Here is a 26,096-nt window from a genome sequence, read left to right on the forward strand (position 1 = left end):
GGACCTTTAATAAAAAAAGAGTTATTAAAATTTTTGTCCACCAAACTCAAAAGAACAAACAAGATTCCTTTAAACAATTGATCGAGTAGTCAACTAGTTTCTAATATCCATGAATATATAGTTATTATACACATCCAATTTTCTCTAAAATGTAGCTAAAAAGTTATTGATAAATACATTTTTTTATTTTTTATAACACATTGATAAATACATTATTTCTCGAAAATTAAAATGAGAGAAACCCACAGAAAAAAAAAAACAAAAAAAAAACAAATGTAACCCACAGAAAGATTAAAACAAGTGGGCAAATCCGACAGAAGCCATTCCATCTCTCAGGCTCATGTAACCTTAAAAACTGCGAGTTTCCCTAACATAAACCAACCACCGTCCGCCACGTGTACAGTCCCATTCCTTCTCCTCCTCCTCCTCACTCCTCTGCCTCTCTCTCTTTCACACCTCTTGAGTCCTGTTAAAGGCCGCTACTTTATGTTATCCACACGACCCATCGTTTTGGCCTCTCTCTGTTTTCACTATAATCTTTTTTAATATATTCTCTTCTCGAGTTCACAGATTTTGAAGCTTAATAAAACCCACAGAGATCTTCTTCTTGTATGCTCAAATCTCACAGACAGCTACTTGTTTATATTCAACTCTCTCTCTCTATCTCTCTCTTCTACACAAGATATTTCATTACATTAGTGATTGAAGGGTAACTCACAAGAACCCTTCTCTCTTTCTTGATCAACTTAGTTCATCTCTTTCTTAGTTTGGTGAGAAGTTCAAGTTTGGAATCTTGATTTGGTTTTAAGGAAAAGATTAGCTGAAAATATGAGTTTTGGTGCTTTGATGGGAGAGAAGAGAAGATCGACGACTTCATCTTCATCTCAGGTACATATGCCTACGGATATAGATTGGCAAATGCTTGATAAATCGAGGTTTTTCTTCCTCGGTGCTGCTCTCTTCTCTGGTGTATCCACTGCTCTTTACCCTATCGTAGTCCTCAAAACAAGGCAGCAAGTCTCACCGACCCGTGTCTCCTGCGCCAACATTTCTCTGGCCATTGCTAGGTTTGAGGGTCTAAGAGGATTTTACAAGGGGTTTGGAACATCTTTGCTTGGAACCATCCCGGCTCGTGCTCTCTATATGACAGCTCTAGAGATTACCAAGAGTAGTGTAGGTCAAGCAACTGTTAGGTTAGGATTGTCGGATACTACGGCTTTGGCTGTTTCCAATGGTGCGGCCGGTTTGACCTCGGCTGTAGCTGCTCAGGTTGTCTGGACTCCGATTGATGTCGTGAGTCAACGGCTTATGGTTCAAGGTGATCTGTCCTTGAATAAGCATCTTCCTGGAGTGATGAACTCTTGCAGATACACAAATGGGTTCGATGCTTTTAGAAAGATTCTTTACACAGATGGGCCAAGAGGGTTCTACAGAGGATTTGGTATCTCGATCTTGACTTACGCGCCTTCAAACGCCGTATGGTGGGCGTCCTATTCATTGGCTCATAAATCAATTTGGTCTCCAGTAAAGCGCTCATACACCCACAAGGAAGATGCTGGTGGCTCAATGGTGGTTCAAGCATTGAGTGCAGCCACAGCAAGTGGTTGCTCTGCCTTAGTAACTATGCCGGTAGATACAATCAAGACACGGTTGCAGGTCTTAGATGCAGAAGAGAATGGAAGGAGACGAGCAATGACAGTGATGCAGTCAGTAAAGAGCTTGATGAGGGAAGGAGGACTTGGGGCTTGTTACCGAGGGTTAGGACCAAGGTGGGTCTCAATGTCTATGTCCGCAACAACAATGATCACAACCTACGAGTTCTTGAAGCGCCTGGCAACAAAGAAGCAGTTATGATTTATGATTGATTTATGATAAATCATTCATAGTCACAGTTTCTTCATTTGAAGATGAAAAAAAAAACGAAATGACAAACACCTAACCAAAATACTTTGATTGGGTTCAAGAATTGTTAATAAACAAACATATAACAGACCAAAAGATCAAACCCCTAAACAAAAGAGTTATTCCTCAATCGCCAAATGTAACAAAGAAAACTAAAGATGTCTTTCCTAAGCCGGCGAACGAGCCTAAGATTACCAAATCACATGACAATATCTGATCTAACCAAACAGTTAAGCTGTTCATCATCATATGCAAAGCAGAGATACACAGAAGCGGCCACAAAAAATGAATTTTAGGCACGAGCCCTCTTGTTGCTGCAAGATGGGCACTTGTACTGCTTGATGTGCTCAGCCCTGGCTGGGGTTATCTTCACACACTTTCCATGAAACCACATCTCACAGAGGTCACAGCAGATCCAGAACTCATCAGCTGCATAGCTCTCACCACATGCCCCACACTGTGTTTCCCCTTGCTCATCCTCATCCTCTTCTTCCACACCTTCCTCTTCTTCCTCGTCATCTTTGGGCACAGCCTTCGAGAACTTGGCGCGGGAGTCAGATCCACGCTGTAATTTTGAGACATAGAAACCAGAGTTAGAACAAGTATTAAGCTAGATGGACAATAAAAACTGTAGAGAAGAACCACAGTGAAAAACAAACTTTTTTTACCTTGGAGTTTGATTTGGATCTGTTGCTGCTGTTGTTGGAAACAGAGGACTTGTCCCTTCCCTGTCTCTTATCAGTACCAGACACAACCTCGAAAATTGTTGGGAGGTCATTCACCATATTGAAAAGCCTCTTCCTGCAACGAATGTGAAAGAACATCAATCACAGAGAGCAACATAAACCTTGAACCTAGGTCCTTAAGATCAAACCGTGAGAGGTTTGAATCTATATACCACCAAGAAACATAGATGCTAGAAGATAAAGACTCCAAAAGGAGTAAAAGTCATATGAATTGTGTAGTGTGACAAGTAGATACATACCTATCAGGCTTGTCAAATCCAAACCTGGCTCCAAAAAAGAAAGCAACAGCAAGAAGCCAGGCATCACTGTGGACAGCAACAAGGGACAGCCAATCCTTTTCCGCCATCCCGTCTCTGGCAAAGTTGATACCCAAGACAGGCTCTGGGAGCTCAGGAGGAACCTCTTCAGCTGGCAAATTCACCTCCCAGTGCTCATTGGGATGCCCATAAAGGCAAAGGTTCTCCTTTTCTGTAATCACAAAAGAAAAATGAGGACAATCAGAATACATATACACGCAAAAACCAAGAGTATCAAAACTGATTTCGTGTTCACAAATTTGAACGAACAAACAATCAATTATGACAAAACAGACCAAACAGTTCCTATTAAGATAACCAAGTTGTCACATTTCAAAACATAAAAATCTCATAATGGAAAGAGCACCAAAAACACTAAGCTAAATGACATAAAGCAAAAACACACAAAGATTATCTGACTAGCTAACAACTATATTCATGAATACAGGTAGGCAAGGAAGTAATTACAACAGGAGTGACTCTGAACTGTGAGGAACATAAACAAAATTGTTTCCTTGTTGTTGACTTCGAGTCATTGATTACAATAGCAAATCAATGACAATATCTAAGGAGATACAAGAACAAGGAACCAAGAACAAAACCTCAGAAAAACGAATCAAAAGAGCAGCTTCAACAAACCACAACGCCCCAAATCTGTTCTCCCTCCCATGTGTTAACAATTTAGGAAATTTTTTTGAGGTAATCCTAATTCCTAAATCATGATTTTTCACAGAAACAGATCATACAGAAGGAACAAATTTTTTTTTAATATCCTAATTGAAACAAAGTCAAACAAAAATCAACACTTTGACTCTGCTCAAGCTGACACAAAAAAAAAAAAAATCTGACTAAAGGTATGATTTTTTTTATATCACAAACAGAGAAGCGAAACAACGAACCCTAATGCTTCACTAAAACAACAACACTCAGGTTGAAACAAACCACAACGAAGCAAATTCCAAAAAAAAAAAAAAAAAAACCAGACTTTCGCCGGCGATGGATTGTCACATACACACACACACACAGCGATCGCAAAACAATTTTATAATATTCAAAACTCAAAAAAATCAAACCAAGTCAAATAAAAATCAAAACTTTAGACTCTAAAGCGCAATTCAAATAAAATTGAAACAGAGTAGAGAGACTTATGAAACCTAAAGACAACATTCAGATTGACAAAACAGAACACAACGAAGCAAATTCCAAAAAAAAAAAAAAAAAAAACCAAACTTTCATCGGCAAAAAGTAAAACCCACAAAACGAATCTCAAAGGGGAAAGAACAAAACAACAACACTCACCAGGATCACAAAGTCGGTAAAACTCCTGAACATCTGCACAAAAAAAGGCAAATCAAAATCCCAAAAAAAAAAAGTGAGTTTTTTTTTTCCGGTGAGAAAATGGGAGAGATAAAAGTTTTAACTTAATTTTAGAGAAATTTGTTTAATTTTTACCAGTGGTTAAAGCCTTAATCATGCCAGCTCTACGACCCTTAAAATCCCTAAACACCTCCTCAACAGTGCGTGGGTTATACGCGGCACCACCTGTGTCCATCTCTTACAGAACACACACACAGCTTCCAGAGAGGGAGACAAGACAAAGAGTGAGAGAAAGAGAAAGAGAGAGAGACAAGTATTTGACCGGCGCTGAGAGAGGAGAGGAGAAGAAGGAAAGATGTGAGAAAAAATAAAAAGGGCGGACCCGAAAACAATTAACCCGATTTAATAAGATGAGTAGGAGTCCGGATATGGGAATCAGATGAGGAAGAGACCACGATAAGAGTAATCTTCCATCCTATTAGATACTGACGTGTGTTTCCTTTTGATTTGGTTTTTAAGTCGTCCTTACTACTTGTCCGCCGGTAGGGTGACTCCGGTATCTCCTGGTTTATGTTGTGTGAGTTAAAAATGTTTTTAGTTGGATAAAGCTTGTTTTGAGTATTAGATGTTTCTTTAGTAGTTTAGGAGTGTTTTTGTGTTAATGATCATTTATTTGTAATTGTTGTGATTTAATTTGTTTTCCGATTATAGAGAGATTTGAGAAAGTTTAATTAGATACTCTGCTTTTTTTGCTGCAGATTTTCGTGAATTTAGTTCCGATCGTAGTTTTTTTACTTTTTGTTTTGCGGGTTTTTTTTCGAAAACAAATTACAAATACTTTGCTTGTGTTTTCCGATTACAGAGAAGTTTTGAGAAAGTTTTATTAGATACTTTGTTTTTTTCGCTGCAGATTTTCGTTAATTTAGTTCCGACCATTTTTTTTACCTTTTGTTTCGCAGGTTTTTTCAAACAAAATTATTAATAAGATATTGTGAAAAGTTATAAACATATATTATATTCATACGCGCCAATTTTGGACATCGGATTAGCAGGTATATAATTGTCGGCATGTCCCAAAACATTAGAAGCATAAAAAATCGATAATATGGTAGATGGGCAATAAGTTTGACCGTTTCTTTTTTTTTTGTCGCAACTGTGTTTTATTCATCATACAAAAGCCAAAGTAACAAGGCAATATTTTACAAACAAGAGATTAGCCCAAGAAAACTAAGCAAAAGCCCAATAAGGAAACCCTTGAGTATCGAAAGCTCGAATACAACACATAACACGTGGCTTTTGGAGAACATGGATGAAGACACGTGGAAAGACAAAGGGGTGGAAATCTCCGATCACCGACAGTTGTTGTGTCGCCGGCAAGCTTCTAGTTCAGCCAAAATCGCCGGAAAACTGACTGCTCGACCGATCTCAATCTTTGCCCAAAATAAGAAAGGCAAGATTCCTGTTTAGCTTGATGAGAATAAGACTCCACTTAATGCAAATCTGAAAATCTTCTTCATCTTCAGTTAGTAGCTTTTCAATCTTCAAGGAATCACCGAAAACAAGCTTTTCTTCAAACTGTTTCGAATCCAAAAAAACTAGGCTAAAGCTTTGAACTCCAGATTCTAAACAAGATAACTTTCTTCGAACAAATCCAGATTGGATCAAAGCTTCCATCATTAAACCAGAGCCAAAAGTAGCGGAGTCTCACCACTAGAGATAAGCCAGCCATCAACGCTAAAGAAGCCGCTTGATGCCGGAGTCAAGAGCCGACCACCGGTGTTGATGAAATCACCGATGTCAGAAACATAGCCGGCAGAAGATGCTAACGAAGCCATCTACGCCAGAAGCAAAGCCAGCCAAAGATGCTAACGAAGCCATCTACGCCGGAAGCAAAGCCAACCTACACTGCTAAGAGAGCCGGTGCAGCCAGACAAGAAGCCCGCTTTAAACGGGACAAAAGTTACCGGAAAAGAAACACCGACTAAGCGTGAAGGGAAAATTTTTCTGTTTCTCTGAAAGATTTCTTTTCTTTTCTCATTCACCGTTTTTTTTTGTTTTTTACTTTGACTAATGAAAAATGTTTAAATCTACTTTGTTCTTTCGCGCCAAATTTTGCAACAATATGGCTTTTAAGCTGTAAGTTTGACCGTTACTTTTATTTTGTTTCATTCCGAGTCTTTTAATATATATATTGTGTTCTTGATTAATGAGATCATTGGAAATTTTATAACATTATCCTCTATTTTTTTGCAGCAAATTCTCGTTAATCTGGTTTCTACAGTTATTTTTTCGTGGTCTTCTTTAATAAAAGTTATAAGTACTCTTCTTTCCATTAATAAGATCTTCACAAACCAGCTTTAAATAGTATGAATAAATGAAATTTTCCATCATTATAATAAAAACAATTCTTAGGTTCATCATTTCTTATTCACCTACTATAAACTTGACCAAGCGAAAATAGAGTAATATGCCACGCAATACTATATTTAAAAATAAATCAATATTAAAAATCAGAAAAAAGAATAAAACAAATTAAGAAAACAACTTTGTATACTTTTAATTAAAGAAAGTTTAATATGGGGTTGAGTTTATATTATACAATTAAACAAAGTTATATACTGGTTTAAATTTATAAATAAGCATTAGGGTTTAGATTTTACAGTTATTTATGTTGATTTGAGTTTATTAAGGAGAATTAGACTATTAGAGTTTGGATTTTATGATTAAAACAAAATTATATATTGTGGGTTTATAAAGAAGTGGTTAGGGTTTAAATTTACAACTAAAACATAATTATATCTCGAATTAGTTTTATAAACTAGTGATTAGGATTTTAGATTTTAAAATTAAATGTAATTATATGTTGATTTGGGTTTATGAAAGAGTGATTATATATATATATATATACAGATTTTGTTTACTTAATCTGTTTTATTTTTTCTGATTTTAATTTTGATTTTTTTTAAATATAGTATTATGTGACATATCAGTCTAGTTTCATTGGTTAAGCTAATAAGATTTCAAGAATTAATATGTCAAAAAGGTTCACCTATTGTATTGAGATTTCAAGAGGCAAGATTTTTTATATAAAGGAAAATACAAAATCTCTTAATATTCAATGGACGTGAAACATACATACATGGTTTTACTAATTTAAAAAAAGTCTAGGATTGCATAAAGATGGGTCTCTTAAAATCTGACAAATGGCTAGTTAAATTAGTTTGTGAGATCAGTTAGGTAATAAATTATCTTGACACATGAGAAACTCTAAATAAAAAAAATCCTTCATATAATATTTAGTTTTCCATTTTTTAAATTTTCATCTATATTAATTAGAAATTAATTAATTAGTATATAGTTGTTTAGTTTAACAAATGAAAACTATTATATTAAAATATTATAGTTGGAATAATAATGGGCAATTGACAAAAATAACACCATTTTAAGTTTTTCTTTCATTTCATAATTAGCGTATGTTGCACAAAAATTCTAATGTAATACTAAAAACAATACAATTATAATTAAAATCTCATCTTTATCTCTATAGATAAGCTCGAAGCGCGACGAAGGAACGTTTCCACGAGCCAATTGAATCCTTACTCCCACAAAACCTTGGAGCATCCCAGATCTCTTGTCAATCGATTCTCATCGCCGATCTGTCGTTGTCATCGTGTTCTCGTTGTCGTGTTTGCCTAACCCTTTCTCGATTTATCGATTCTTTTCTCTATTTTTCTCGTCGGGATCTGAAAATCGGGATCTGAAAATCAACATTCCATAGTTGATGGTGATGTTGATGGTGATGATCGATCGAAGCTACCCGAGATCTCTCTTGTAACCTGAAGAATTCCATAGTTCAGTGGTTCAATCTACACTCGACTTACTTCTGATGCTGATGTTGCGTCCTCTCTTCCTTCCCTTTGTAATTTTCTCGGTTCTGATGGTGATGACGACGGAGAGATTGAGAGTGAGATGATAGTTAAGGCACTTGAGATTAGGAGGAAAGTCACGAAGGAGATTATCAAAGAGTCTTTGGTGAAGAAAAGCATATTTGGGATAAGTATGCGACTAATGTGACTGATGGTTTGGGTAATTTTGTTGGTAATGTGATGATTGAAGCTGCGGTGTTGAAGTGGCTGCCAAAATTTCAGAGCCCAGGTTCTATCTTTGTGTTAAGACGGTTATAGAAGTCTCCAGTTTCGTGTCCTTATAAGGTCAAGCTTCATTTTTTTTTGTGCTACTTGTTAGTGTTTATTAGTGCCCGTAAGGTGTTTGATAGGTCCCAATTTAGGACAATCAATGTTATCAAGAACAAAGGACAAGAACACTTTGGTTCTCAAAGACTTTAGAACAAGTTATTGCAATTTTCTCTTCATAACTTCTCTGTTGAAGTACATGTCTTTAAATACAAATAGCATTGATCGCTCACGATCCTACAAACAAGGAAATAAGAAAGTGGGAAGTGGAGACACTACTTCTCCTATTACTAAGGAGATAACTAAAAGAGTAAACTCGATCCTATCATTACACCCACCTTCGAAGAGAACCTTGTCCTCAAGGTTCTTAACAAATGTTCGTGCATCTTCTTGAATATAGCCTCTTCCACGATCGAACGGTCGGTTCCCATTGATGCCAATTCTAAACACTAAGGAACAAACTTTCTCGATAACACTAGATAGCACATGAGTTGTGATTTGGAATCTCAACCATAAGGAAGGAGATGGAGGAAGTGGACGCTGTTTCTGAGATTGTGCACAACCAACTCTGGATTTGTGTTTAGATGAATTACATCGGTTGTGCTTTCCTCGTTTTCTGTCCCGAGGAGTATGACGTCCGTGTCGTTTGATCAGAACTGTTTGAACTCGTCGGTACTTTGGTGGTGAAACCGCTGACAGTTTGAGTGGTGACAGAACCTGCGACGTGACCATGTCGGCTTTCTCGTCTTGTTGCTGGCTCTTTCACAAATAGCTTTGAGACTTCTGGTTTTTCCCACCGGACGACTCATGCTCTCTTGAAGACTCTTGAATTCATCCATCATTTCTTGTCTCGCCTTCTTGATCTCATTCATCATATTGATCTTCATCTTCTCAAATACATTAAGCAGTTCACGAAAGAGCACATCTTGTACTTCTCCGAGACTGGCCCCAAAATCAGCAGTTAGCTCCATGTTGCTTCCCATATTTTTGTATGAAATAGAAAGTTGAAGGTGTTTTGTTGAACGTTGGTTCTCGAAGAATGCCGTCAACAAGATGGATAGAAGTGCTTTGATACCAAATGTTTGCAGTGATGCTAATTTTAGTCACTCTTCAAAGCAAGAGTAAGTGCTCTGATACCAAATGATAGGTCCCAATTTAGGACAATCAATGTTATCAAGAACAAAGGACAAGAACACTTTGGTTCTCAAAGACATTAGAACAAGTTATTGCAATTTTCTCTTCATAACTTCTCTGTTGAAGTACATGTCTTAAATACAAATAGCATTGATCGCTCACGATCCTACAAACAAGGAAATAAGAAAGTGGGAAGTGGAGACACTACTTCTCCTATTACTAAGGAGATAACTAAAAGAGTAAACTCGATCCTATCAGTGTTCGATAGTTGGCCTCTATGAAAACAAATTAGTTTTTTCTGTAATTTGAGCGTAATGAAGATTAATTTCATGATTAACTGAAATTATGTGGAATTGTTCTTGTTGCTTATTGATATGGTTTTGGAGCTGTGTTAAGCCTAGCATGCACCATCAAGCTTCTATCTTTGTGCTGTTAGATTTAGATGCTATCTAATGATAAATCTAAAGCATGTTTGCCATAGAATTTGAACCTTGCCCAAATAACAGTGTCATATGTTTATGATTGCACTTTGTTTTAATGTGACTGAGCTTCAGGAAGGAATATATGAAATTAAGGAAGAATTTTATCAAATTTAGGAAGGATTTTACAAAATTCAGGAAGAACTTTTTGAACTTCAGGTTGACTTTCATAAAAATAATTTGGATTTGCTAATATCACAAAAATGATAACATTACCCCTGGCTTATAGAGTTATCTACTAATATTTGACACATTGAAGCAAAAGACACAAAAATATAGAGTTAGAAACACATTTATACAAATTTAGGCGGTTCAATACTATTGAGGATCAACACCTTGAAATTCAGGATGGTTTTCATAAACATAATGGTTTAAAGATTATATGAAGCTTCTTATTCCAATCAATATCTACAACAAGAGAACCAAGCTGATACATAAGACAAAACATAAAGAAAAGATTCAAAAACTCATTTCTTTATATTTATGAAGAATTTCATAATGTTTAGGAGGTGTTTCATCATATTTAGGAAGATGTTCTTCAATTTTAGAAAGGTTTTCCTAAATATTCAGAAATCCAAAAAAAAAGGTATGTTTGGTTTGCATTCTTCTCCTTGGACATAGTCCGCCTCCCAAAGTTAGCCCAATCACCTTCAGTCATAGGTTTAAACTGAGAACCATCTTCTTGATTCCTTCCCCACGAACCACCTTCCTCGTTCTCTTCCTTTCTCCTCCACCACCGCCGCCTAACCAGACCACACCACCGTTGTTTCCGTCAAGAACCATCGTCAAAGCCTCTTGTACCGTGTAGGAAGGTCTTCTGAATGTTTACGGATCCCTTCCTAATTTTTCAACAATGATTCATGAATTTTGGACAAAGCTTAATTCAATCAATTTTCCTAGTACAATGTAACTGTTTATATATATGCATTGCATCATTGGTGAATCTCAACCACAACTGGTAAAGTAAAACATTCTTCACCCAGTCCAATCTTTTTACTAAGTAGCAATAAAGAAATCTATCTACTTTTTTATGGATAACAAAAACCCACACAGCAAGATCCAATTTTGAACACAACAAACACTTAAAGCTCCCATTTTTATCCAGATTGAGTTTGTTCCACCAACAAGATTTATATCATTAATCGCAGTTTCATAGATGAAGAAGATAAAACACACAGAGAACTAACAATGGTAACAAAATTATCAACTTTTTGTTTACCTTTGGGAGTGGTTTTCTTCTTGAAGATGTTCATGGCGTCTCTACTTCTCTCTTCTCAAATCAAAATAGTGTACAATTGTAACGCCCGCGAACCAAAACTGTGCGTTTTGGGGGAGGGTGTCGATCGACACCAAGGGGGGTGTCGGTCGACACCACTAATTTCTGGTTCGACCAGATTGAGTGTTTGATCGTTTTGGTCCGATTTGGTTTAAGGAAAACCATTGAACAAAGGTTTAAAAGGGGGAAAACGACCTAGGGTCGTGTTTTTGTGGTCTTACACCGTTTGAGAGTGAGAGAAAGAGGAGAAAACAGTTCCTAAAGGTTCTTGAGAGAGTTTGTGGGATTTCAAGGTGTTTTTGGTGAGATCTTGCTGTGGTTGTGAAGATCCAGGGCCAGGAACGTGTTAGAAGGTTGCTGGGAGTGTAGGATTCGTTGCTGTTGGTCCAAATCTTCCTGCAAAGAGGTGAGTGCATGACCATGGCTAATCTAAGCCTTTGATTTCCTTGTTCTTGCTTGTGTGTTTTTGTGTGTTTTCTTGCTGGGAATTGGTTGTTACAGGTTCCTAAGGACGTATTTGGCTTGGGTTTTGAGTATTGGACGATTTGAAAGAGGTTGGGAAGCGAGATTCGACTCTCGGCTTCGAGCGGATCGTGGTTGCAGAGGGAGTGTCGATCGACACCACTTGGTGTCGGTCGACACCAGCAAATTGGGCATCGATCGACACTGTGGGGTAGTGTCGGTCGACACCAAGGCCAGTGTCGGTCGACGCTTGGCTGGTGTCGGTCGACACCTCCCTTCCAGCGAGACGATGTTTGATTTCCTGGTTTGTATGTTTTGTTTGTTGTTTGTTTGGAACATTGGAATCACTGTTGCTTGTGTGTATAGCCCATGGGAGGATTGTCTCACTGAGTGTTTATCAAATACTCATGCATCTCAATATGTGTTTGTGGTGCAGGTAAAGGCAAAATGTGATCGTGGAATCAAGGCGATGAAGAGGAGGATGTTCTAGGGACTCGATTGTATGTTGTCTGGCATTGCTAGGTTGCTAGAGTTGGGTTTTTAAGAACATTGTTAGGTTGCCGGTTTCATGTTTCCTGATGTTTGATTATTGGATTGTTGTTATGGATAATTATTGGTTATATTACTATTGGATATTTATTGATATTGCTATTTCCGTTGTTGTTTGTGGTTGTGGATATGTGGCTAGTGGGTATGGGACCACTAGCTGTAGTTTATATTATATTTATATTTATTATTTATTAAAAAAAAAAACGGGTCGGGACGTTTCAGTTTGGTATAAGGAAAAAAACTCTTTCTTTCTTCCTGTTTATGAAGAACCATAAATCAGAAGACAAAGTGATCTGAGTGAGGATGATGAGAAGAGACAAAAGTTGTGTGTTTTTTTAGCTTCTCTCTCTCTAGCTTTGTGAGAGTGTGAATGTGTGTATATGGAATTAAATTGTTGGATCCTCCCGATAACTTTAACCCATCAACAAATTGTGCCATTGATTCAAAAAATTCCTAAACCAACATGATTCACAAACCATAAATGTTCGATTCAGTGTCAAGCCAATTGTAAAATCATAGCTAGAATAATTTAACAGTAAGGGTACCTCAATAAGGTTTTGGCTGAGGACGGATGAAACGAGGACCGTAACGGCGTGGGTTCTTCTCCCGATCTTCGTTCTTCTTCTTTGTTCTCCTTATCTGAGATTGGAATTGATACACAAAGAAGAAGAAGCATTACCGGAGCTTTGCCGCAAGCATCTCCAAAAGCTTCAGTGAAGCCATCAAAATTGCAAGTATTATAATTAATTTTATTATTTAAAATTAAAAAAATAATGTTAATTTTGGAATATTTGAGATTGTGTGCTAACTTTGGAAGAAAAACTTAGATTAGTGCTATTCTAGGGTATTTCTCAATAATAAAAAATATCACTAGTTTTAAGTAAAACACAAAAAAAAACTTGGGATTAGTCTCACTAAATCCAACAAATGGCAAAAGTCTAATTTTTGTGAAATAAGTTAGTTAATAAATTATTTTCTCAGATGTAAAGAACCTGTTTTAAGCAAATTTTAATATCTTAATATAATTTTATATTCCACTTAATAATACTCTACTTTTGGATAAATATACAACCAAATTATATCATACTACATACAGTTTTTGTAAAGTGTTAATAAATGATTTTATTATGATTTTATTCAAAATTAAGAATTGATTATTCATAAACTATGATTTATATATACATATATATGTATATATATATATATATATTCAATGTATAAGAAACACACATATCTAAAAAAATTAGGAAATTTCAAAAATACCGTCTTTCTAATACCACTTTTCAGAAATGTTTACTCTTTAAAAATTTATGTAAAAGACACTAAAAATTGTTATTTATACTAATATGTGTGCATATTTATAATTTATACAAACTATCTTAATATGTGTCTAAATATTTTATATATAAACTTTACAGATGTCGTAGAAATATCTTTTACATACCTTTTAAAAACTTTTTTTTAACCTTTTAAAATCATATTAAACTTTATAAATATTTGGATCGAGTATACAAGAACTAGTTAATACATAAGTACCTTATAAACTTTATAAAACTTTATATGTATTTAGATTTAACAAAGGTTATATTAAAAATGGATAAATAAAATTAGCATTTTTGAAAAAAAGTACACCAAAAAAAGTATTTCGTATTTTCTCTAATCTGGTGCAAATCCCGTAATTACTTTAGATCCCACAGAGATAAGTATCACCTAAATGCAACAAATGGCAAAATTCTTAAAATATATTTTGTGACACTAGTCTTTCAATTTATAAAATTTGACACATGCAATAAAAAAGAAAATCTCTTTATATTTAATGCATGAAAACACACATAATTAGGAATTCCCCATCTTACAAAAAAAATCATAAACATGCCGGATTCCACAAAGATAAGCGTCAGTAAAATCCAACAAATGAAAAGAAATCATAATTAATTACTTTGTGACACGTATTAGCTAAATAAATAAATTTTGAGTTTTGACACATGTAAAAAAAACCTTTATATAATTTAAATTTACCATTTTCAAGCTCTACTCAAGATCATTTGCATAAACTCATACCACATATTTGTAAATTTTTGAATAAACGTCATTTTCGAATATTATTATAATTACATAATTGAAATTACAAAATATATATGATATGAAATAATTTTTTGAAAAAAATTCCGCATATTGTGTTGAAAACATTTTTACATTCAATTTTCCAATTCTCGAAATAGGTAAAAAATAGAAAATTGACTATTTTTTTTTCCTTTGAGAGTTTTTATTGGCATGATATTTTGGAAGGTTTAGGCTTTTGTTAGGCTGATTTAGTGATTTACCATGCAACAAAAACATGTTTAAGTTGAAAATTGTATACGGGTTGTAAACACTCTGTTTTCACTAATAAGAAATCTCATAACATCACCTTGGGTTTGACTGTTTTTGGGCATAGCCCATTAATGTAATTTCTCCAGAATAACAACAAAACGAATTAACATGTTTAGAGTTGTGTGACATAATTTAGAGCTAAAAGATTTTGTTGTTGTTCGTCTCACAAATTGAGTATCACATCATATGTCAAGAATTCTCCATAAATGCAGATAAAAGAAAAAGAAAACATCTCAGGGTGAGTTTCAATGATAAACTGAAAGATAAGAGTTAACATTAGCCTCATCACCACAATGTTGTTAGCTGGCTTCATGATACAATGACTCTTTGCCGAGTGGAAGAAGCATGAGCTTGAGACTTGACTAGTACACGAGAAACCACAGGCTTCAACAATGTTTTCACTTCCTCTGGCAAATCGAGTTGCTTCCTCACCTCGTTCGCTAATTCAATCACATACTCTTCCTCATGTTCTGTTAACACACCACATTTTCATCATCAGAATCATATTACCAAAAAGTTGTGATTCTAGAAAGCTCTCTCTCTCTCTCTCTCTCTCTCTCTCTTACTTACCAATGTCGTACAATGCTTTCTCAAGCTTGAAAAGATACTCTCTGTTGTTCCCACATGGTCCAGTAGCTGTAGCGATTTGCCTTGCCATTTCTTCTAATGGTGCCGGGCCTAAATAGTATTTATTCGACACTTTGTCTGGTGTTGACGTGAAGCTGCACAAGGAAACCAAACTGATTTCAACATTGAATCTTCCAAATTATAACCATTCATGAGTGGTAAGGGAATAAATTCTTGATCAAAAAACATACACAATAACTCCGGTTACGATTGGCGTGGAAGTGTCAGTTTCCTACATCCAGTGAATAGAAATCTAATAAATAAGAACAGTGTTTGAAGATTTGAAAAAGACAACAATAAAAGAACAACTTTGCTTACCGTGTAAAACTCGACAAGGGTTTTTGAGTCGTATTCACACTCTCTTCTTTCCAAGTACTGCAAGAAAAAAAACATGAGCCAAATCTAACAAAACACACACACACACACCAAACAATAGATAAATTTTCTTTTTACCTCCATGGCTAGTTTCTCCTTCTCTGGTCCTCCTTTAACACAATAAGCAGCACCCCACTGCCCAAAAATTAACAATCAACATCACATTTCAAATAGCATTTTTTTCATCGACTTATATGGATGTTTTATGAGAATCTGCCTTGTACTAAGTTTATTTCTATGTAAATTACATGGTGCATTTTATAGCCTCGATTGTAGATTTAAAAACAAAACATCAAAATACTCGACCCACTTGAAGTTATGAACAAAAAACATGTAATTGCTTACGCATATAGCTCCAATGGATTGTTCCAAAGTGCAAGTTCTAGCAGGATGTTCAGGGGTACCTCTGTGATCAATACACGCTATATAGAAAGAAAAAAAAATTATTTACAAACAATTCGATTCATTCTTTCAACTACAAGAAAAAAAAAAAGAACATTGTGTTGTTTAATGTAGATACCGAGATCGAAGACACGTTTGTAGTCTTTGATATAGCCAATGAGCTTTTCATCAAAATCAAAACCTGGGTTCCAAATTAGAGAACCATACCCAAATACCCACAAAACCATCTTTGATCTTAATTAGCCTCACTCACGCAACAATCTTTAGAGAAAAAGAAGAAGAGGAAGAAGAAGAAAGTGAAAGATTAGAAAACGAATGTGATATTTTTTTTTCTTTCCAAGAATCGTGTTAGTATATATACAATGTGAAAAAAGATTTTGGTGTGAAAAGAGAATCCCGAGATGCTTGGGAGTTAAATGATTGAATCTAGACGGCTTTCTGAGGTTTATACGTTGTTTTACCGTACAATTCCGCATTTAAAGCTGATCCTTGTAATCCCTTAACTCTTGAAGTTTGAGTTCTTGTTTTTTAGTTTCTGGTACATTGAATCTAGACACTTGTTTTTTTTTTTTTTTCGTTAGTATTATTCTAAGCTAATATACTGGCAAAATGGTCCAACAGAAGCATGTGTCTAGCCGAGGTCCACGTTCTCTCTTTTTATGTGCATTTTTTTCCTTATAGAGAATGTGAAATTCACATGCCCAATTGTCCATCCTTAATAACCACTTGTGCGTATCCGAGAAAAACTAAAAAAACTAAGTTATTACTTAAATCCGTTAATCGAACAAGTGGTACCACTGGTGATACACGTGATCTCCATTACTCTGTACCAAATCTACTACGACCCCTACCAGGCTACCATTGTAAATTTTAATTTCTTTTTTTTTGGTTTAAATGTTATACAAATTTTAACTTAAGTTAAAAACTAGGAAATTATTTATCACATACAAAAGTAGAACTAAGTTAAATTGAAGCGATGGGAAGGAGGCGACTTCTGATTATCCGGTCAATGTGATTCTAGAATGAGGTAAATTGAAGCGATGTCTATGAAAATCCTAGCGTTTTGTTGATGTGTTAAATCGACAATATAAATAAAACGAGTTTTAATGGGGATGAATCGGAACTGGTCCTTTTATTAACGTAGAATTGAAGTGAGGGTTTATAGAAAATGACAATTAATGAGCTAAGCGCAGTTAATACAAAAATAATTGCTCTTCTCTCTCTAATTGCCCAAAAAGTGGATGCTCTGATGTGACAATGACATCAGGTATTTATAGTGGGCCATTGACTTAGGGTTTTTTCTGTCTCTTCCACAAATGACGATTTTGCCCATGCGGCCAGATGGGCCAAATCCAAGACTTTAGGCCCAAAATTTTCTAAGATCTTCTGTTTGGGCTTCTGTAAATGTTGGGGGCAAAACCCATATCAAACAATGGTCCCCCCTAGTCTGATGTGCGATGGCTTGCTTAAGCCCGTCGGGTACAATTCTGCATCTCTAGGTCCGTCTTGCAGAAGGAACATAAGATTTTAAGAGCTTGAAGGCCTTCCGGGAGATTCCTGGACGAATAGTGCGTTGCACATGTTTTTCGAGACATTCGGGAGATTCCGTGATGAATAGTGCATTGCGCACGTTATTCGAGACATCCGGAAGATTCCAGGATAAATAGTGCATTGTGCACGTTTTCGAGGCATCCGGGAAGTTCAGGATGAATAGTGTCTTGCACAGGTCCTTCTAGGTCTCTCGGGTTATAAACGAGAGTTTTGCGTGTTCTGCACGTTTCTCGAGGCGCGGGAAGTTGAGACAGCTCCAAAACTAGGGTTTTCTCTTTTACCTCGGTTAACGCGCTAGACCCCCAGTATAAATATGTTTCTTTGACCTAGTTTTTACCTTCACTTTTGCTTCCTCTTCTACAAGGTAATTTCTTCTTTCTCTCTTCTCCCTTATCCTCTCCTTCTTATTTTCGATTTTGGTTTGTGAGAGACATGGTCTCGCCGCCGACACTGTCTGTGCCGCCGTGGGAGATTCCGCCGCCGAACTTCTTCCTGGTCGCCGACCTTATCTGCGCCGCCATGGTCACTAACCTCGCCGAACCATTCCAACTTGCCGCCGCTGTTGTCTCATGGTCTTGCCGCTGCTGTCTCTTGGTCTTGCCGCTGCTGTCTCTTGGTCTCGCCGCCGCTGTCTCTTGGTCTTGCGCTGCTTTCTCGTGGTCTCGCTGCTGCTGTCTCGTTGTCAGGTTTGGTTATGACCGGGAAGCTTCTTGGTTTCGCCCCTCTCGCCCCTTCCAGATCCGGCCAAGACTGTGAGGCATCTTGGTCGCTCCACACCTGCTCGCCGCCACAAGATCCGGCGAAGACCGTGAGGCGTCTTGGTCGCTCCTCACTTGTTCGCCGCCACAAGATCTGGCCAAGACCGTGAGGCGTCTTGGTCAGGTCTCCATGTGAGGTGAGATGATGGCGAGTAGCAGATTTCGATAGAGAAGGGGCGGAGAGATGGTGCGGTGATGGCATGGCGAGATCGAGATTCTAGTGGCGAGATCGTGTGCGAGGTGATGATTTTGGTGTTCTTACCACTGTTGTTCTAGTGGTGGGATGACGAGATCAGGATTTTCGTGGCGAGGTGGCGAATATACATGGTTAGGTAGTGAACTCGTACGACGCTACCCCTGTGGAGGTTGCTTGGATCGAGATCATGGTGAGCTCGAGGGTTAACGAGTTGGCGAGGTTGAGGCCCTTTCGTACGAGAATATGGCGTGCTTGATTTGGAGAGATCGAGATGACGAGCTCGGAGTTTGGTGAGATGGTGTTCCCTCAGGTAGGATAAGATGCAGTGCGCAATACGCAGTACGAAGGACGCTGTTTGCGGTACGTAGGACGCAGTGCGCGGTACATAGGGCGCGGTACATAGTACACGGGACGCATTGCGCGGTACATAGTACGTAGTGCACAAGGCGCGGTACATAGTACACGGGACGCGGTACATAGTACACGGGACGTAGTGCGCGGTACGCAGTACACGGTACACAGTACGCTGGACGCAGTGCGCGGTATGCAGTATGCAGTTCATTTGGGTTTGTTCTTTCTATCCGGAATCTGTTGTGCTTTTGATGTCTTTGCTCCCATACTGATCGGCTGCTTGGTTGGTTTTGCAAGATCTCGCGCTATGGTTTCTGGAGATGATGTCTTCGATGACGTTCCAGAGGAGTTTGGAGATGGTCAGTACCGTGCGCTAGAGAGAGGCCTTGACGAAACTGGAACGAGTTATCCTTCCTGGTGGGACCCGTCAGAAAGAAGAGGTGTCGTGACAGATCTGGCGGATTTGACGGAAGAAGATGTTCAGGAGCTCGAAGAGATGTTCCCTACGGATAACCAGACACTTAGTCTGATTCTCCTTCCTCGAGGTCGGCGCTGCGGGAAGGTTCTCGCGTACGAGGAGCGTAATTGCTCAGAGCGTGCCACTAGACCACTGGTGATGTGACCCCGGACTATGGACGTGGTTCATGGACGTACGGACGGAGGATACAGCAGAGCGGATCGGAGAAGCGGTTCGGTTAGGGACGAGAATGGACGCGAATGGACGCAGAACAGCGGACGGCTTGGAACAAGGTCGGTCAAATAGAGGGGGATTTGATGAAATCCCGGATCCTCGGTCGTGGTACATGGACGGATGGACAGATGGTCGGACACGGCGGACGCTGCCAATAAACGGACGTACGGACGCGGCGGATGGACGAGTGAACGGGTTGAACGCGGATGTACTAGAGAGTCACGAGGAGATACTCGACTCGTTTGGCTCTAGTTAGGAAGCGGATGGAAAAAGACGCTGCATACGGACGGACCAACGGTGGTTCGTACGGTCGGACGGACGCAGCGGGTGAACGGACGGTGGATTGAGTCGACGACACACAGGAGATGGCCTGGCCCGTGATACGGTCGGACTAGAAGGTCTTGAACCCGGTTGTTGAACCTTCTAGGGTTTCTCTAGAGCCAAGTCCTGGACTTGAGCGGCAGAGAGGAGTGAGACAAGAAACAAATATCCAATCTTTGGGAAAATAATTTCTATTCAAGTCTGCCTTTTTACAATGAGGGTTTAGGCCTTTATATAGGCAAGGCTTACATAAGGGGAAACTTAACCCTAGAATACGTGGCCAGGATCTGATCCATACACTTGGCCATAAAGTAAAAAGCAAAAGAAAAAGGGAACAAAGACCATCCAACGGTCATAAGAGAGTTCAAAGGAAATAAAGGAAAGGAAGGAAGGAGATAGGGTTGCCACGTCATTGGTGGGACGTGGATGGTAGGATCTTCACTTCCTTGGCCCATTATCTCGTTAATGAAAGTTTCCAAGTCATGAGCCAAGCGGGAACGAGGTGAAGATGCACTAGAGCTCGCTGCCTCGTTAAAACCCCTTCGGTAAACCTATTGGGACAAACCTAATATGATCATGGATGAAGCTAGGGAGGAGGAGCTTTTAGGTTAGCTTGAACCGAGGAACTTGTAGCTGAGCTTGAACCTGAGGAGCTTGTAACGGAGGAATCATTGCTTGTACCTGAAGGACCAATGACTAGAGCAAAAGCTAAGAGGCTAAGAAATGCACTAAATGGGCTTATTCAAGAGCTTATGGCCAAAGAGAGCATGAGCAGAACTATTGGGGATGATACCTATCAAGTCCAGCCCACTTTGGCCTAATTCAAGTCCAAGAAAGCCCAAAATAATCACTTTGTTTTGTGGTCAAAGAGGAGTGACGAAAATTGAGTTCAACTCACCTTGGGAAGGACACCTTGGGAAGACAAAGTTCAAGAGTTGAATCTTCATTAAACTATCTATCTGTATTGTGTTTTAGTTTCAAGAATAATACTTGGCTTTGTGACCAAATTTTCTATCTCTATATAAACTCATCTAATCTCATTTGAGAATCATCAATCAATTTTCCTTTTCATTTTATGAGTTTATCTCTTTGTTCTTTGTCTAGAACATTTCTTTGTTTCTTGGTGTGTAATATCCAAGCAACAGCCTCCTTTTGCTGGACTAGTGTGTCATATCTAGCAGTGATTGGAGTTGGGAATATCAGCAGCCTTCCGCGCAACTGCTGTGCGACCCCTCAATCCATCAAATCTCCCTTGTTGCACCTTGCACCTTGACGAGTTTCTATTCTTTTTAGTCCAGCTGAGTGATCCTCGAATTTTGGGCGTATCAAGTGGTATCAGAGCCACTCAACCGGTACTTGTCTGTTCATCTTCTCATCTTCCATTTCTAAATACTTCATCTTCTTTCTATCTTAAATCTGGGCCATCTCCTTACCTAGGCCATTTCTATTTTCAAAAAAAAAAAAAAAAAAAAAAAAAACAAAAAAAAAAAAAGCAAAAAAAAAGAAAAAATATTTGCATTTGGCTAGGTGGTGGAAAAGAAATCCTGCTGGCTGAGGAGAAATCCAGCCTTGGAGTGGTTAAAACAGATTTCACAAAAATCCTCTTATCTTTCTATCTTCCTTCTTCCCTTGTTGCTTGGGAATTCCATTGGGTTGCTTGGATTTGTTCTCTTAGAACTTAGGGAGATAGCTCTTGAGTGACCTACCAAAAAAATTGAAAGAAACACTTTTGTGAGGATTTTTTTATCTGCTAACTTTTGGTGTTTAAGTTTTCAGGAAACCATTAAAAGTGATGGAGAACGAGATCGACCAGGGAATTCTGTCGCCGGGCTATCTAACTTGCAAATGAGAGCATTGAATGACACTGTTACTAACCTTATGAATTCAGGTCTAGAAGAACTACACCAGAGACTCGACGAGATTCAGAACAGTCAACAAACCCGTTCTAGACCAGCAGCCAGGAGAGAACGTTCAAGGAGGACTTACCAGCCCGAAGAGGAAATTGAAGAAGAGGAGTTCCATGAAGAAGATGATCGATCAATCAACCGACCTAGACGAAGTCATAGATACCGTGATCAAGGTGATGTTAATCCTTTTGGTACAAGAAATGACAATTTAGGGGGGTTAAAACTTAAAATTCCAACCTTTGAAGGTAAAAATGATCCGGATGTTTATCTAGAATGGGAAAGGAAAATAGAGTTAGTGTTCGAATGTCAAAATTTCTCTGAACTCAAGAAGGTTAGGTTAGCAGCAACTGAGTTTATAGGCTATGCTATTAACTGGTATGATCAAGTTTTTACTCATAGGAGAAGGACAGGTGGAAGACCAATAGCTTCATGGGATGAGCTCACTACCTTGATGAGGAAACGGTTTGTGCCGACTCATTACCACAGAGATCTCCACCAAAAACTCAGATGCTTGCTTCAAGGAACCAAATCTGTGGAGGACTATTTCCAGGAAATGGAAAGCTTAATGATCAAGGCGGACGTAGATGAAACCTTAGAAGCTACCATGGCCAGATTCCTTGCCGGCCTCAATCGAGACATTCAGGACAGAATGGAGCTTCAAGAATATGAAAGCTTGGAGGGAATGTTGCACAAGGCGATTCTAATCGAACAACAAACCAAGAGGAAGAGTTTCTCTAAACCTTCTTTTGCTCCAAAACCAAGTTATCAAGATTAAGGTAAGTCTTCAACCCCATCAAATTCAGTTTTTAAGACTAATGCTACTACTCGTCTTGAGAAAGGAAAGGCAGTCGAGACCAACAATCGGGCAAGGGATATTCGGTGTTTCAAATGTCAAGGACGTGGACATTATGCCAACAAATGTCCGAATCAAAAGGTAATGATCCTCCTAGACAACGGTGAAGTGGAGTCCGAGAACGATAAAGAAAAAGAGGAAGATCTGGGACCAATCTTTGACGAAGAGGAAGAGCAGTTTGAATATCCAACTCAAGGGACACTTCTGGTCACTCAAGAGCGTTCAACCTAAGTCCAATGACCGAGAACAAAGGGAGAATCTCTTTCACTCTAGATGTTTAGTTAAAGATAAAGTTTGTTCTTTGATCATTGACGGTGGAAGTTGTACTAACGTTGCTAGTGAAAATCTTGTTAGGAAGCTTGGACTTGAGACAAGACCTCATCCGCGATCTTTTAAACTGGAATGGTTGAATGAAACGGGCGAACAGTATGTCAGGGAGCAAGTCACGGTTCCTCTTACCATCGGCCGATATGAAGATGAGATCATGTGCAATGTCCTTCCCATGGATGCAAGCCATATTCTTCTAGGACGACCTTGGCAGTTTGACATGAGGGCGATACATGATGGCTACACCAACCGGCATTCCTTTGAGCATAAAGGAAAGAAGATCACTCTGGTTCCTTTAACTCCGTTGGAGGTCCATCAAGACCATGTCCAGTTGAAAAAAAGCCGAGACAAAGAAATTAAACCAGAAAAACCTGAGGTATCTCCTAAGAACTTTAACTTCTTTGTCAAAGAGAGTCAAGTAATGAAATATTTGTACTCTCAACAGCCATTGCTTTTGCTTGTGTATAAAGAAACACTAATAGCATTTTCTGACCTTGCACCGGAGCTCCCGAGTTATTTGATAGATGTTTTGCAGGAATTCTCAGATATCTTTCCAGAAGAAAACCCTAACGGTTTGCCGCCAATAAGAGGTATAGAACACCAATTTGATTTCGTCCCAGGTGCGTCACTTCCAAACCGGCCGGCTTATCGAACTAATCCGTTGGAAACAAAGGAGATCCAAAAGCAGATTGGAGAACTTCTTGAAAAAGGTTACATCAGGGAGAGCCTAAGCCCATGTGTTGTACCTGTTCTCCTTGTGCCTAAGAAGGATGGCTCTTGGCGCATGTGTGTAGACTGCCGTACCATCAACAATATTACGGTAAAGTATAGGCATCCAATCCCTTGGCTTGATGACATGCTAGATGAATTGCATAGTTCTTCTATTTTCTCAAAAATAGATTTGAAAAGTGGATATCACCAAATTCGCATGAAAGAAGGTGGTGAATGGAATACTGCATTCAAAACTAAGCTAGGATTGTATGAGTGGCTTGTCATGCCTTTTGGCCTTACTAATGCACCTAGTACATTCATGCGTTTGATGAATCATATCTTGCGATCTTTTATTGGTCATTTTGTTGTTGTCTATTTTGATGACATTCTTATCTATAGCAAGAACCGTGAGGAACATAAGCTGCATTTGAAATCTGTCATAGACGTCCTTAGGAAAGAAAGGTTATTTGGAAATCTTGAGAAGTGCTCTTTTGGAACAGATCACGTGGTTTTCTTAGGTTTTATTGTAGGTGCTGATGGACTCAGGGTGGATGAAGAAAAGATCTAGGTCATCCGTGGTTGGCCTAGCCCCAAATCTGTTGGAGAGGTAAGGAGCTTTCATGGGCTAGCTGGGTTCTACCGGAGGTTTGTTCATAACTTCAGCACAATAGCAGCTCCACTCACAGAGGTAATCAAGAAGAATGTTGGTTTCAAGTGGGAACAAGCTCAGGAGGAGGCGTTTCAGATACTTAAAGGGAAGTTAACTCAAGCGCCTTTACTTACACTTCCGGATTTCTCCAAAACTTTTGAGATAGAATGTGATGCCTCAGGAGTGGGTATTGGTGCTGTGTTGATGCAGGAAAAGAAACCCATTGCCTACTTCAGTGAGAAGTTGGGAGGAGCTACACTCAATTACCCCACTTATGACCAAGAGCTATACGCTTTGGTTAGGGCACTCCAAACATGGCAACATTATCTTTGGCCAAAGGAGTTTGTAATTCATACAGATCACCAATCCTTGAAGCACCTCAAAGGCCAGCAAAAATTGAACAAAATGCACGCTCGTTGGGTTGAATTCATTGAGACATTTCCCTACGTCATAAAATACAAACAAGGTAAGGAAAATGTGGTGGCTGATGCCTTGTCTAGAAGGTATGTTCTTCTTTCAGCTCTTGAGACTAAGTTGATTGGTTTTGAGTTCATGAAGCAATTGTATACAACTGACCAGGATTTCAAAGAGATTTATAGAAAATGCTCTAAAGTCGCTTATGGAATATATTATCAAATGTCTGGTTTCCTATTCTTTGATAACAGTCTTTGTGTGCCCCAATGTTCTTTGAGGGAGTTATTTGTCAGGGAATCACATGGAGTAAAGAAGACCCACAAAGTGGTTCATGAGCATTTCTACTGGCCGAGCTTAATGAGAGATGTGGAAAGAATATGTGGGAGGTGTGTCACTTGTAAGCAAGCTAAGTCTAAACTTCAACCCCACGGTTTGTATACTCCTTTACCCATTCCTACTGAACCTTGGACTGATCTGTCAATGGACTTTGTGTTAGGATTACCTAGAACCAAGAAAGGTAAAGATTCTGTCTTTGTGGTTGTTGATAGGTTTTCTAAGATGGCACACTTCATCCCATGTCACAAAACTGATGATGCTACAAACGTTGCTGAATTGTTCTTTAGAGAAATTGTGCGATTGTATGGCATGCCGAGAACTATTGTTTCTGATAGAGATACTAAGTTCTTAAGCTATTTCTGGAAAACTTTGTGGTCTAAGTTAGGAAATAAGCTGTTGTTTTCAACTACTTGCCATCCTCAAACTGACGGACAAACCGAGGTAGTGAATAGAACTTTGTCTACTCTATTGCGTGCTATCATTAAAAAGAACATCAAATCTTGGGAAGAATGTTTGCCTCATGTTGAGTTTGCATATAACAATTCAGTTCATTCTGCTACTAAGTATTCTCCTTTCCAAATTGTCTATGGTTTCAATCCTCTAACGCCTTTAGATCTAATCCCTTTGCCTTTGAGTGAAAGAGTTAGTATGGATGGAAAAAAGAAAGCTGAACTTGTTAAGCAGATTCATTAGAAAGCCCGACTCAATATTGAAGCAAAGACAAAGCAACATGAGAAGCAAGCAAACAAAGGAAGACGTCAATTGGTTTTTAAAGAGGGAGATCTAGTGTGGATACACTTGAGAAAGGAACGTTTCCCAGCAGAGAGAGAGTCTAAGTTAATGCCACGGGTCGATGGTCCATTCAAAGTCTTGACAAAAATCAGTGACAATGCTGACAAA

The 26,096-nt window shown here is 38.5% G+C and overlaps 3 protein-coding genes across 3 annotated transcripts; 1 reads left to right on the forward strand and 2 right to left on the reverse strand.

Annotated features, from left to right (window-relative positions):
• The first annotated feature begins 828 nt into the window (after window positions 1–828).
• LOC104706943 (uncharacterized) lies at window positions 829–1,998 on the forward strand. Its single transcript, XM_010423190.3, has one exon. The coding sequence runs from the start codon at window positions 829–831 to the stop codon at window positions 1,852–1,854; it is 1,026 nt and encodes a 341-aa protein (XP_010421492.2). The 3' UTR covers window positions 1,855–1,998.
• Window positions 1,926–4,865, reverse strand: LOC104709425 (PHD finger protein ALFIN-LIKE 4). Its single transcript, XM_087460720.1, has 5 exons — window positions 4,397–4,865; window positions 4,244–4,276; window positions 2,888–3,116; window positions 2,571–2,703; window positions 1,926–2,467 (listed from the first exon to the last, which is right to left on the reverse strand). Exons 1-5 carry the CDS (start codon window positions 4,494–4,496, stop codon window positions 2,195–2,197), a joined length of 768 nt encoding a protein of 255 aa, XP_087316846.1. The 5' UTR covers window positions 4,497–4,865; the 3' UTR covers window positions 1,926–2,194.
• A 9,993-nt stretch (window positions 4,866–14,858) lies between these two features.
• Window positions 14,859–16,571, reverse strand: LOC104706945 (gamma-glutamylcyclotransferase 2-1). Its single transcript, XM_010423191.2, has 7 exons — window positions 16,250–16,571; window positions 16,075–16,151; window positions 15,808–15,864; window positions 15,673–15,729; window positions 15,546–15,586; window positions 15,298–15,449; window positions 14,859–15,197 (listed from the first exon to the last, which is right to left on the reverse strand). Exons 1-7 carry the CDS (start codon window positions 16,356–16,358, stop codon window positions 15,037–15,039), a joined length of 654 nt encoding a protein of 217 aa, XP_010421493.2. The 5' UTR covers window positions 16,359–16,571; the 3' UTR covers window positions 14,859–15,036.
• Between the last annotated feature and the right edge of the window lie 9,525 nt (window positions 16,572–26,096).

This window comes from Camelina sativa, chromosome 8 (assembly GCF_030686135.1).
Source record: "Camelina sativa cultivar CO46 ecotype springtype chromosome 8, ASM3068613v1".
In the NCBI taxonomy this organism is placed as follows: domain Eukaryota; kingdom Viridiplantae; phylum Streptophyta; class Magnoliopsida; order Brassicales; family Brassicaceae; genus Camelina; species Camelina sativa.